This window comes from Protopterus annectens, chromosome 3.part0, assembly GCF_019279795.1.
Source record: "Protopterus annectens isolate FY-2018-M chromosome 3.part0, PAN1.0, whole genome shotgun sequence".
In the NCBI taxonomy this organism is placed as follows: Eukaryota; Metazoa; Chordata; order Ceratodontiformes; family Protopteridae; genus Protopterus; species Protopterus annectens.
The window spans coordinates 12992614-13006553 of NC_056731.1; the positions used below are offsets into that span (position 1 = coordinate 12992614).

General features: G+C 38.3%; 1 protein-coding gene across 1 annotated transcript in view; it reads right to left on the reverse strand.

Annotated features, from left to right (window-relative positions):
* PDSS1 (decaprenyl diphosphate synthase subunit 1) overlaps positions 1 to 13891 on the reverse strand; it is a 1043091-nt gene extending 1029200 nt beyond the window's left edge. Inside the window, exon 1 of the mRNA XM_044064551.1 lies at positions 13680 to 13891. Within this exon, the coding sequence (XP_043920486.1) occupies positions 13680 to 13847 (168 nt within the window). The 5' untranslated portion in view covers positions 13848 to 13891. The remainder of the gene's footprint in view (positions 1 to 13679) is intronic.
* Between the last annotated feature and the right edge of the window lie 49 nt (positions 13892 to 13940).

Consider the following 13940-nt stretch of genomic DNA (forward strand, 5'->3'; position numbering starts at 1 on the left):
GGACTTCAAGCTAGACTGGTTCACCTGTATATCAGAAGCACCAAGTAATCCAATAAACTACCATGGCTATCAGCAGCTAGTCCAAGTTCCCACTAGATGTGATAAAAACTCTAAAAGGGAATCCATCTTTGACTGGGCACCAACAACACAACACTGTATCCCCACATAGGCAGTCTCCCAGATAGCTTAAGCGACCACAACCTAATACACCCAACAGCTAGCAGAGCAAGCCAATGTAAAACCACTACCTATGAATCCACAAGAAACACACGGAATTTATCTCCCGAGGTCCTCAAAACTTTACTGTATAGCCGTGACTGGAACCCTCTAAAAACTCTCCCACTAGACCAGGCTGTAACCTACTTTAACAAAACATTTCTAAAACAGCTAGACACTGTTGTTCCACTGAGCAAAGTCAAGGTTAGAACCTCTCAGAACCCCTGGCTCAGCAAAGAAACCAAACAAACCCTCAAGTCCACAGACACTGCCTGGTTCTACTACCAAAGAATCAAGGACATACAAAGCCTAAATAAATTAAAATCGAGAACTGTGCAACCGTGCAAAAAAAATGCATTAGGCAAGACAAAAAATCTTATTGTACTACCTTGCAAACCAAATACCAACACAACCCCAAAAATTTTAGGAAAAAAAAGTGTAAACCAGCTACTAAAACAGCTACCCCCAAACCAATCACCCCTGATAATAAAGCTCCAATTGAAACGCAGTTCAACTCCCACTTTGTGAACTCAATTCTAGCCCTAGTATCCCAGGACAAATTCCAGTCTCACTATCCCTCCCACCACGAACAATACTAATACAGGCTTTACCCTCAAAACAGTTCCCACCAGCTCTATCAAAAGTATGCTCTCCAAACTAAAATCCTCATCAACCGAGGTAGACCTACTAACTAGCTACTTCTTAAAAAAAAAAAAAATCACAGCAGATGCTATTGCAATACCAATCTCCACTCTCATAAATAGATCTATTGCTGAAAACTACATTCCCAAACTCTAGAAAATATCCCATGTTACTCCCATAAATAAAGGGGGGACCTCCACTGAACTTAACTATAGACCCATTTCAATACTATCCCCCCCTGGCCAAAATCTTAGAAAAATGCATTCATACTCGGGTACTACAACACCTCCTAGATAACAGTATCCTGTCCCTGACTCAACATGGTTTCAGACCTACCAATATCACCACTACAGCTCTCCTCTGCTTCTCAGACACAATAAGCACCACCACAGCTCTCCTCTGCTTCTCAGACACAATAAATCAACTCAAAAATAAAGGTCCGAAGGTGTCAACTCTCTTTTTGGATATGTCCAAAGCATTTGACACAGTACCCACCAAATCCTGCTAAATAAACTAAACTAAACCAATATAACAAAGTCCACAGTAACCTGGTTCCATAGTTACTTAACTGACGGGCACCAGACTGTGAAATGGGAAAATTATCTCTGACCTCTTGTTACCCATAACTACAGGAGTGCCACAGGGGTCTATCTTAGGACCCGTGCTTTTCACAATATTCACAAACAACCTCCATACCTCCACACACCATGCATCCATTATTCAGTATGCAGATGATACTACCTTAATCTGTGCTGCACAAAATATTCCCACTCTCCTGCAATCAACTCAACTTGCATTCTCTGATGTTGAAAATTACCTTACCAAAGCTAAACTCGTCCTCAATCCTAAGAAAACACAGCTAATGATTATAACCAGCGCTAACAAAAACTCCAACAGCAGTCAGTACACCATCTACTCTGCAAACTCTGCTCCAGTGTCACAGGCTATGCTACTAGGAATAGCCATAGATTGCAACCTAAAATTTGATACTCATCTCAACTTAACTATAAAAAATACATGCCAAACTGGGATCACACTACCGCATTAAACCATTTCTTACTAACAATAAAAGATCCGCCATTGTGGGCACCCAACTTCTATCCACCCTACTTTATGCAGCCCCATTCTAACAAATCTCAATAAAACTGACCTAAGCAAAATGGAAGCATGCTACAACAGAACTGCGCGCTTTGTTGCGAATTGCCATATAGGACCCATCACTGTACTGCTCTGCACCAGCTCCACTAGCTTGAACTGCCCAACCTACTAACTTATAATCAACTCTGTCACTCTATTACTTCCCCAATAAGTTTCCTGCCCTCAAAAACCTAGTACAGTAGCACTCAGCCAGAAGGCTTCTTCGATCATCAAACTATTACTAGAAGTCACCAACAGCAATAACAGCTTTGGAGACTCACTATATAGCACTACAGTGGCAAGAAAATGGAACACCCCCCCCCCCCCGAGTTAGCATACAAATCACATCCTCTAAAGCCTCCTTTAAAAACCTCATCAGGCATCATCCGAAGCAAAGCTGGCTGTCCCATGACTGCTCCCCAGGCTAGAGCACTCAGACAAAGAACATATACTATGCCCATCTTACTTACTAAATTCCCACTCTCGCTCACATACACTAACCCCATCAAGTTAAAAACAATACTGCTTTTAAAATTAAAGACATTAACTAGCCTTATCACTCTTCTAATTACAAATAGTTACCATGAAACTGTGAAATTATTTAAACTACTAACAAAGTCTTCAAACTACTGCAAAAATATTTCAATGTACTATGTACATATTGTGTTTCAGACCACAACCGGTTACCATGAAATATATTAATTATTCTCATTACTAATGTTTTTTTTTTCAGTTTTCCCATGTACTTGTGCGGTCTTCATTCCTCTGCAAAAAAAATGTATATTTGTATGTATTGTGATTTTTTTTTAAACATCTAAATCTATCTGTAATTGTCTTTTTGTGTGGAGCTTTTCTCCCCGGGCCTCTGCTGAAAAAGGGCGTTTCGCCCAGTCAGACACCCCAAGTTAACAAATGTAAAATACAAATAAATAACAATAAAAATAAATTATTGGTTCAGCAACATCGTAGTATGCAAGTATGGAAGTAGTTGTTAGCACTGATTCTATTCTACTGAAAGCTTAGGCATTAGGAGAACTGGATACAGCATAGGCAATCGCCCAGGACCCACAGGCTTGGGGGGACTCTGTTGCTGGGGAAGGAGGCCCACCACAAACTTACATTTCTTCTTTAAGAATGCACTCTGCATGTGTTACATTTCTTCTTTTTAAGAAAACATGCACAGTGCATCCTTAGTAGTGTCTGTACATTTGTCTATAGGATGATGGACACAGATTTAAACTGCAACAGAGTATGAGATTTTTTTAATAAACGAAATCCAGACAAACAGGTAGGGGATTTTGTTTTGTTCAACTCTGTCCAGAGCTCATTTTACAAATGCAGGTAAAAACGCACCACAGACAGTTAAAGGCAGCTTGTCAATCTAACACAACAGCAGAAACAAAGCAAATCTTGCCCAGCACGGACAGGTTTAAAACTATTTAATACTAAAAATCAGCACGTATAAGAAAAATAAAAATACAGTGAAATGTGAAGTCAGCTTAAAGTAATTAGATAAACACTTTCGTCAGGAATGAATTTTGCTTGTCAAATTTAAACAGAGGGTTAGCCAATCAAAGTTTACTTCCCCAGCCTCTGCCCTTTCAATAAAGGTTTTAAAGGAACATTCCATTTAGTCCAGGCAACTTATCAGCCTGCAAATCAGCAATCCAGCGAGTTTTCACAATCTCAGCCAAACTGCAGAGATCTGCCATTCTCACATTTTCAGAGAATACTTCAAGCACGATAAAATTAAAACTATGGTCAGGATAATTTATATGTTGTGACAAGGCATTGGTTTTGCTTTTTAGCCTGATGTCACTTAAATGGCAAAATACCCTCTCTTTAAATGGTCTGTTGGTTTTACCATGCATAAAAACAAACCAGTGCACACATTACAGCTAGTGACATAAATAACATTCTTGGCATTGCAGTTGGCATAAGTCTTAAGTTGGTCTTCCTTCCCAGTAATAGGATGTTCAAAACAGTTCTTGAAATTTAGAAGCCCACATACTTTACATTTTCTACATGGGAATGTACCCATTCTTTTAGTGATTGAGTTCATCTTGTTAGTAGGTCTATCTTGACACAGCAGTTGTTTTAAATTCTTTCTGTTCTTAAAACAGAATTTTGGTGCATCACCCACTACACGTCGGGTGTTTTGATCTGCTGTCGAGATCTTCCAGTTGTTTCTTACTATACGACATATTTGCTGCACATCATTGTTGTATGTAAGCAGACATCTCATTCTTCCTGTTGGTTCTCTACTGCTCCTTGTAGGTTTATCTTTCTTCTCAATAGTGTCATGAAGAAAATATGCTAGTAGCAACCTCGTCATTAATAACAAATCTCTTTAATGTGGAATTATTCAGATGACTTACTTTTGCAGAGATTGTACACATTGACTGATGTTGGTGTATTTTAAGGAGATAAGTTTGAAGGGACCTTTATGGTTGAAATGTTCTGAAATGGGCAGTTTTATCATTATTGGTTCATACGTTTCATTTGATTACTTAGTGGAAAAATGTTCAAAACTACAAATTTAAAACACACTCTTAACAAGTGGTGCTGCATTATACAAGACATACAATCAGGAGGGTGAATCAAAAAGGACATGCACAGTCTTAAAATGTGTAAAAGGGGCCTACAGTTTGAAAACAGCCCAAAAGATAAAACAATCCACCATTGGTCAGATGCATTTTCTTTGAATGAGGATTTCAATAAATGTAAGTTTCAATCTCAGAGAAATTTACTGTTAATGCCAAGTCTGTTTTCATTGTGAGACTGTAGTGTTTTCTTTAGCAAATGTCTTATTAGTGTCTGTACTATAAAATTTGAAATAAACATTTTAAATTGAATACAAATATCTGTAATCACTGCATAAGTAAAGAAGAAAATAGGGTGCACACTGACCGGTTTGAACACTGTTTATGGTAACCGGGGAGAAATACCTAAGTAAATGGGACAATGGAATGGATGCGGGGGGGGGGTATCCATTATCCTGCCTAGGGTCCATTTGTCCATGATCCTTCTCTGGGCATGAGCACATACTCATGACCAGTATACATCTTTTTTTTTTAACAGATCTGTCAAAGAACATAGCACAGTCAGCACATCTGGCACAAACTTTCCCAAAAAGTTAATCATGCCTAGGGTGTGTCTTAACTTGATCACACAAGATGGACTCTGTAGCTTGGCTGCTGCTCTAACTTTACTTGCATATTTTATTTTTATTTATTTTATTTTATTTTACATTTGTTTACCGGGTTAGTCCAACTGGATACATATCCCTTTTCAGCAGAGACCCGGGGAGAAAAGCTCCACAGTACGAAAGGATTTGAGTTACATTTCAATGATTTCAAAATAACATGGTAAGGTAATCAAAAGTTTAAACATATCAGTTACAAAAAAGTTCAAGGAGAAAAAAGAAAAACGTCTACATAACTAAAACAAGATTTAGGTTTGCATTACATAGTAAAAATTTTGGATAACATAGTAAGAAGAGACATCAAGTTAAAAATTAGCTATAATTTGAGTAATTCATGTAGTATGTGGATTAGTGAAGACATAGGGTGCATGGACACTATTAAAGATTATATTATAGGCTCCAAGAGATGGGTAAAGAAATATCAAGTACAATGCTTATAGGGATTAATAAATAGAGGGGTGTTACAGTGAACTAGAGATCATATAATATAGTTTAGCAGGGCAGTAGTAGAATAAGAGAGAAAAAAGATGGCATCGGGAGATAGCATGAAGGGTATTGGGATTTTTAGGACTAGTCTGGTTTGGTACAGGAACATAGCCAATGAGCTTTTAGGAAAGATTTGAGGTTACTTTTGAACTGGCTAAGGGAGGTAGTTAGTCTTAGGTCGCTAGGAAGGGAGTTCCATAGTTTTCCGATTGTGGGATTGTCTGATCCCACTAGTATTTATGCTTTGAACAAAATAATGAAGCTCATGTCTTCCAAACCAGCATTTGTCTTGGTTTAACTTTAATCTTGAAGTTTTAACGGTCTGGAGTACTGCTTCTAATCTTGAATAATTTATATCTTTAATCAGGACCTAACACTAGTAAGTCTTCCATAATAAATCAATTCACCTTCCAGCTCTTTTAGCAAGTCTAAGGGACTCTGGCTAACAAAGTTTGCAGATGACTGCAAACTGGGAGCCATTATTGAATCCCCAAATGATGTGGATATTCTACAAAAGGGCCTTACAGAAACAGATGCCTGGTGCCAGAGCCATGGGCTCAAGCTTAATACCAAGAAATGTATAGTTATCCCCTTTGGAAAAAAAACATGTACCCATGAATTACCACATAGGTGGCAGTACACTAAACATTGAAAGTGTGATGAGAGACTTCGGGACACAGGTGGACAGTGGTCTCACCTTCGATAATCATATCACCACAACAGCCAGGAAATCCTTCTATGTGGCACACCTCATCACTAAGGGCTTTTCATCCAGAAAAAAGGAGGTCATTGACCCACTGTACTCATCCCTCATTAGATCCATTATAGACTATAACACCCCGTTTGGTATGTACCTCACAAGACATCTGCAACAGCTGGAAAGGCCACAGAAATACCTCACTAAAAGAATCACAGGCCTAAAGCAGAAGCCATATGCTGACTGTCTAAATAAACTCCAGCTAGACTCTGTGGCATATCGTCTACTCAGAGGCGATCTCTGCTTAACATAGAAGGCCATGTCTAACCCTGAGCTGTTGGACATGCTCCACTTAAAGAAATCCCAATCCCTCAGAGCCACACACTCCAGGGATCTAAACCTTGTCATCACAATGAACAAAACATACTGAAGGGATAGGTTCCTAACCCAGAGACTCCCCATACATGTCCAGCAGAGCACCTCCTTGGCCCCCTTCAAAAGGAACCTTTGGATTGGATGGGAGATAGGAACTTCACCCCGGGGATCATGTCAGTCACCCTGCTAGACAGGGGTCCAGGGAAGTAAATATTGTGGGAAGAAATATCCAGGGAATTGTTATGGCTAGGCTTGTATAGGCCCTAGGGCAGATAGCCTAGTACCGACCTATGAACCTAAGTCAGTCATTTTACATTGAAAGATTCGGGTGCTGAGGTTATATCAATCAGCAAAGTCTTCCCATTACAAGCAATGAAGACTGCTAGCTTTCGGCTATCTTCCTCAAGGGCTATTTTCTAAAATCCACTGAAAGCACCTAATGTGGAAAACAATTAAGCAATGACTAGTTTGGGTGCTGTGCTTTTTAGCGTAGGATAAATATCTCCTGCAAAACTACACCATTCAACTTTTTTAGATCAGCACATATTCATATAACTACTCAGATGTGTAAACATTGGCTTTAGGTGATATAGTCACATTGACTAAAAGTTGAAGTAACCCCCTCAACCCCATGTAAAAAAAGGTTCTGATGATTATGACAACATACTCTTATACTACCAATCTTCTTTACAACTAAGACCACCACAGTGCACACCACTCAGTTGATTCAGTTGCACTTTCTATTATACTAAGTTCTTGCATTTGTTTGAGTCCTACCTCTACTTTAGGACATTACAGTCAAGGTGTATGGAATAGCATTTGGCTTACATTTTATATCTTTACTGGTGTGACGCCCATGCCCTGGCCCAGCAATCAAGGAGCCTCAATCCTCACCACTAACACCAGTGAGGGGTGTCTCATACAGGAGGAAAGGATAACAAACACAGTAAAGTGCAATTTCCCTTAAGAGCACACAGGGATCACAGTCAGTCCGGGGCTGATCGCTCCCTTGCTCTCCAGGTCCCCAATAAGACTCCCCACTGGCACAGCTATAGCGTCCAGATCTCAGCCTAGTGTGCAAGCTAAAACCTCCCGCACTCTCTCTGTCCAACCAGTGCTTCGTGTCCCTGCCCAAGTAGATGGCTGACACACACGCACACACTTTGAGATAAGAGTTTACACAACCACACAGACACTGCTGGGGAAGGCTGGTACAGGTTCTCCAGCTGTGCCCCTTTTTCTCCAGACTATATGGTAGTACCACTTGCCACCACCCACTAATATTTATCAGCTACTCAATGGCCCTTAAAAGGGTGTCCAATTATTACTCAGCAATATTATTATCCAATTGGTAGGTAGTATAGTCCACGGCTAAAACTATTGGAGTGGCTTTGTACAATTTTTACCAAAGGCATGCAGGTACTCTAGAGAGCTTAAATTATCTCAACAAAACAGCCGCAGTTGAAATGGTTTAAAAATATTTAATAACAAATAGTCAAAACACAAGACAATACTTTTTACTACACAGTGCTAGTCAAAAGTTCAGAGATCACAGATAAATACTTAAAATAAGTCAGTAAGTAGTACAGTTCTGCCATCACAGAAAAACACACAGTCTAATCTTTCTAGTTTCTAGCCATTTCTATGAGAAAACACAAGTCTAAGATAAACTTACGTATAGAGCAAGACAGTGCCGAGTTGGATGGTCAAGCAAAAATGCTTAATGCTCTCTGATTCTCTCTTTTTTTAAAATCACATTCCTGGTTCACATTACATCATTCTTCACACTTCCCTGGGTTCCCAGGCTAACAGAAACTACATTTACATTCTTCATCTCTGGGCAGAAACCAGAGCAATAAAGGACATTTATGTATGCAAATTCTGACCATTAACTTTGGCCTTAAAACAAAAACAAGAATTCCTTCATCTAGACCGGTTGGAGCGGTGTTTATATCAAAGGGTCACAACATGCTTTACTTGGTCAGCAGAGTGCACTGTTACATTATTTTCCAGTTCCACATGTAACACTATTTTTACCATTTAAGACAACAAGCCGGTGGTTTACATTAATATTTATAGATGACAGAATTTATAATTCTATCTGGCTAGGCTGGGAGCCTTCACAACTGATTCGTTGTTAAGCAGACTAATTTCAAACACATTCAAAACATACTTCATTTAGCCAGGCAATCAGCCCCATTCAAAAATCCATAGCTATGCTGGTAGATTGTGTGAAACATTCAGCACATAAACCAGGAACGCAGTCAGTCATTTTTTGCATGCCACAGCTCTGCTCAGCTGATTAATATGTTGGATGGGCCATACATAAATAATCCAGAACTCAGACTTGTGCCCCTTTCATTCAGACATGTCAAGAGATCTATCACTGCAATTTAATTTGCATGAAGAGCTACATATTTCTGTCTTAGATTATTGCAACTAGAGAGGCTTCAAATTTTATTTTATTTTATTTTAGCATTTGTGAGACCCATGAAGAAATGCTCCAGACATGTCTTTGGAATGTGAGAGGAAACTGGAGCACATGGGCGATATCCATGCAAATGCAGGGAGGACATGCAGACTGCGCTCACAAGGCACCCCAGCTGAGAATCAAACAGAGAACCTCTTGCTGTGAGGCGACAATGCTAACCATTGCATCACACAATTATTTCTAAAAGGCAGCACTTGGTATCACATAACATCTGTCTCTGTATCGGTCTTAAAACTCACTTGAGTTTCATGAATAGGAAGTATTACTTGCCAAACGGATTCCGTACTAGGAATAGTAATTACTGGACCAAGGAAAAACACTTCCTAGGGTTGGGAGGGTGGCCTAATGGTTAAGGTGTTTGCCTTACAAACACAAGGTGCAGGGTTTGAGTCTCACAAGGGATAATTGGCTAGGCTGAAAATGGCTCACAAGGGCAGTTAGCTTAGTACTAACCTATGAACCTAAACATCCCCCCCCCCGTTTAAATTTTCAGAAATAACTTATTTAATAGGCTTTCTCTTAGAAATAGCAACAAACCCCATCAGCCTTTTAGCCATTCTGCTTCATACTGCACACTTCTCCAACTCAGCAAGATAATGGTTATATCCCATGCAATTGCCCAGCTTACATTCATTCTGTTTCTTCTAGACACTCTTACTCTGACCTCGTTACAATACTAATGAATATCGGAAGCAGTATTTCTTTTCAAACTTGTTATTTTTCCTGCATTTTCCAGACGCACACACTACTTACTATATTTATAATTTTTTTTAGTAATTTTGCCTATTTGTTTTGCTTTTTCCATAGTTAAATGTACTTCTGAGTGTCATTTTTGAAACATTTCAAGTATCAGCTAGCCCAACAATCCTGTCTCTGATTTGTTGACTTTTCATTTCTTAAGCAACAAGTTTTCACCCAGTTCCTAAAAGCACCTTACAAAAGCTTTAACACATTGACTTTTAGCTTGAACAAATACACTTGCATGTACATTTCTTTTTGGCACAAAATGTTCATTGAGCTTGTATATTACATGACTAACATTCTGGCACTCTGAGAATTAAAAGAAACTGTACACTACTATATACCATGAGAAATGAACTGGAGGCAAAGTGTTCACCTACATTTCTTCAGTCTCTGTCTATTTCAGTTGCTTTTGTCTATCTCAGTAGGTACTCCATGGGAACCTTGGCCTACATGCTTACCAGGCAAATGCCTTTGCAGAATCAAAAGGCTTTGGTGGTTTAAAAATCGTAACACACAAAGTTAATTCAGTTTTCTTGAGCTAACCAGCTTAAAAAGCAGTAAAACGGCCACCATTTTAAGGTAAAGCTATTTGTTTTTATTTAAAATGGCTTAATCTGAGTTTGATGGACACTACCTGGCTCTCTGGTGTGGTTTCCCGAACAGTAATGGCATTTTCAATTTTATTTTCTGAAGAATCTCTCCTACTTTTGACACCAGGTCACAACGTGGACCTCTGGTTCCCCAGTCATGTTGAATAACAATGTCAGTATAGATTAAATCTGAACTATGGAAGACATACATATGGCAAGTAAATATTGTGGGAAGAAACAGCCAGGGAATTTTTATGGCTAGGCTTGTATAGGCCCTAGGGCCGATAGCCTAGTACCAACCTATGAACCAAATATGCAAGAGAATCTAGAAGATTTAGGAATTTTAGCTAGAAGTGTTTGCATATATACTGTTATATGAAAAGCAGACTCCAAAGAATTTTTCCACAGGTAGATGGTAAAGAAAGGCATAACTGGTAACACATGTTTTGGAAGTGCAATGAGTTAGCAGACTTCAAACATTCTCTACAAAGTACTCTCTCAGGAATACTAGACAATCAAATGAGTATAATAAAGGAAATTATGTTTTTGAGCTGGGATACAGGATCTGAACTGCCTTGATATAGTAAGGCTGTGTTAAGTTTAATTTTGGTGGCTGCCAAAAAAAGTAATTATTAGAAAATGGAAATCAAAATCTAAACCAAGTATACTTGGAGTAATGAATACTGTAACAGAGATAAAATGACAGCAGTGGTATCTTTAGGGAAAAATATAGAAGTAAATTACATAGAAAAATGGAAACTGTGGGAACAATACATGCAGAAAACTGTTTTTTTTTTGAGGAATAATGAAGTTTAAGAGAAGACAGGAATGGAATTTGTGTAATGTTGCTTAGATTATATGATTAACAACACTACAGGTGATGTACAATGCTTGTAAATGTGAACTTGTAACATATGCAAAGTTACATTTATATAAAAAGTAATCAAACCACATTAACAAGTGATAATTCAATAAAGGTGTTTAAAAAAAACTAGTGTCACCAACATCTGCAGTAAAACCTTTGAATTGTTAACACTCTCCAAATGGCATTAGGCTGAATGCATTGTGGGATACTGTACTTCTTAAAAAGAGGAATGCAATTATACAAAGTTGCAGTATATACAAGAGCATACCAGCTTTATACCTCTTATCACAAGTTTCACTGCAGCTGTCAATGTGTGAACGTAGTTGACCGCAGCAATATAATCTCAATATGCAAAACCAATGCCATGTTGCCTACCCAATCCTTGATACCCACCCTCTCTCTCTATATATACTTATCTTACTACCACTCCTGAACCTATTCCTCCCTGTCTTTTGCACTGCCATTCTCCTCATCAATCCATTTCCTAGCTACTAATTGTTAATACAGTGTTAACTCTGACATGTACATTATACTGTGTTATTTTAAAATCATGCCTAATATTATTACTGTATAGGCTTCTAAACATTTATGTAACTGAAACTGTATGTTCTGTATAATTTGTATGTGGAGCTTTTCTCCCCGGGCCTCCACTGAAAATGGGGCTCTCCAAGGCCCAGTGGACTTTCCCAGTAAACAAATTCAATAAATAAATAAAGGTGGTGACTAATATTAAGCCCTAACGAGAACAACATGTCTACCCTAGGTCACTCAGGCTGAAATAGATTCCTTTTTGAAACAAAATGAGATTTGAACAAGCAAAGTATGCATTTCATAATATACAGCAAGGGAAGAATGCAAATCAAAAGGCACTGAAGACTTTCATGGACACTAAATAACATTTATGTGAAACTATAGGGAGAAAAATACTTTTGGGACAAGGCTGCTAGCAGTAGAAGATATAACAATGTTGGTAGTCTTAAATGGAAATTCTAACTTCATTATAATAATCATTACCATACTTCAAAAAATATATACTATTAAAATTTACAAACTTTTACTACTACTATAACCAAAGTCTACTCACTGACAGCCACTATTTTTCTTGCATTCGGTCTGTAATGTTATTAATAAACACTACTGGAACAACCCATTTCCTAAAAGTCAACATACAAATTGCCATCAGTGACAAAGGATGCTTCCTGCATACTACTAACTTGCCTCAGGATGCATTCACAGACAAGGCGACAGGAAAAATGCCATACATACAGCAAATCGTCAATAATCATGTTGCAAACCCCACTGTAGTATATTTATAAGGGTATTTTTAAACGTTCTATTATAAAGAGACTAGTAACATAAATACAAAATAAATAAATTTCACGATAACTACTTCATCACTCTTCTATTCTGCCCCTTACAACAAACAATCGCACCTCTCAACTGTCCAGATTTTCACACTATGCTTTTGGTCTATTCCTTATAAAACCTGTGTTTCTTTTTGGCAAATCATCGAAAACTGAAGTCTCTAAATAATGGCATACATATGAGTTTCAGACTTCATAGCCTTCAAAAAATGCATGGTAACACAAATCTTGTTGATTCTAAAAACTTTCAAAGTTTATAATAGAAATATTTAAAATCTGTCCCTATTTTTGGACCTTTCTTCCCTTTGCCCAGATTTCTTGCTTTAAGGGGTTGACAGGTATGTGACCCACCCATAATTAAAAAAGCTAAACAAAACCTCAACTGGATACCCCAATGTGAGCCAGACAGTAGACACAATAAACTCCCGAAATCAGAAATATTGTGACAAGTCAATATATAGTTCTGCAATATAGCATTCCGTGCTGTCAAGCACTTACATTTGCCCATTCGAAAACAATTCAACAACTAAGCAGTTTTTGAAATCAATGTACCAAACTCCACACAACCATGTTCATCCCAAGCATTGCTCAAACAAAAAGGGACAAATCTCAACAAAATCAGGGACAACCCCCAAAATAATCAGGGACACTTTATTAAGTGTAATTCGAAACTTTTTATCCATAAGTCATCAGTTTTAAGTGGGATTAAGAGGAACAGAGCTAAAATTTGAGTCAAAAACGGGGACGTCCCTAAAAAATCAGGGAGAGATGAGAGGTATCCCACATCAAGTAAAGGTCGCCTGCTAGTACTTGAAATTATTTGACCTTCCTATACAAGTAGGAAGATTAGTTTCCTAAACAACTCACCATTTTAAAAACAATTCGATCATGTCTTGACCTGCAAGTCTTACTACTTTCTCGACCTGGCACAGAAAGCAAAGCAGACGGAGAATGACTACTATGCCACAAATGTCTGAATAAAGAAATCCCCAAGTTACAACTCCATCTGCCACAAAAAGTCCACAGTAACGCCATGTTTCACCTTACACCGGCAACCCGACCCGGAAGTGAACAGCGTCATCATATTACTGACAGCAGCACATTAACAGTAAAAACTACGCTTCTGCT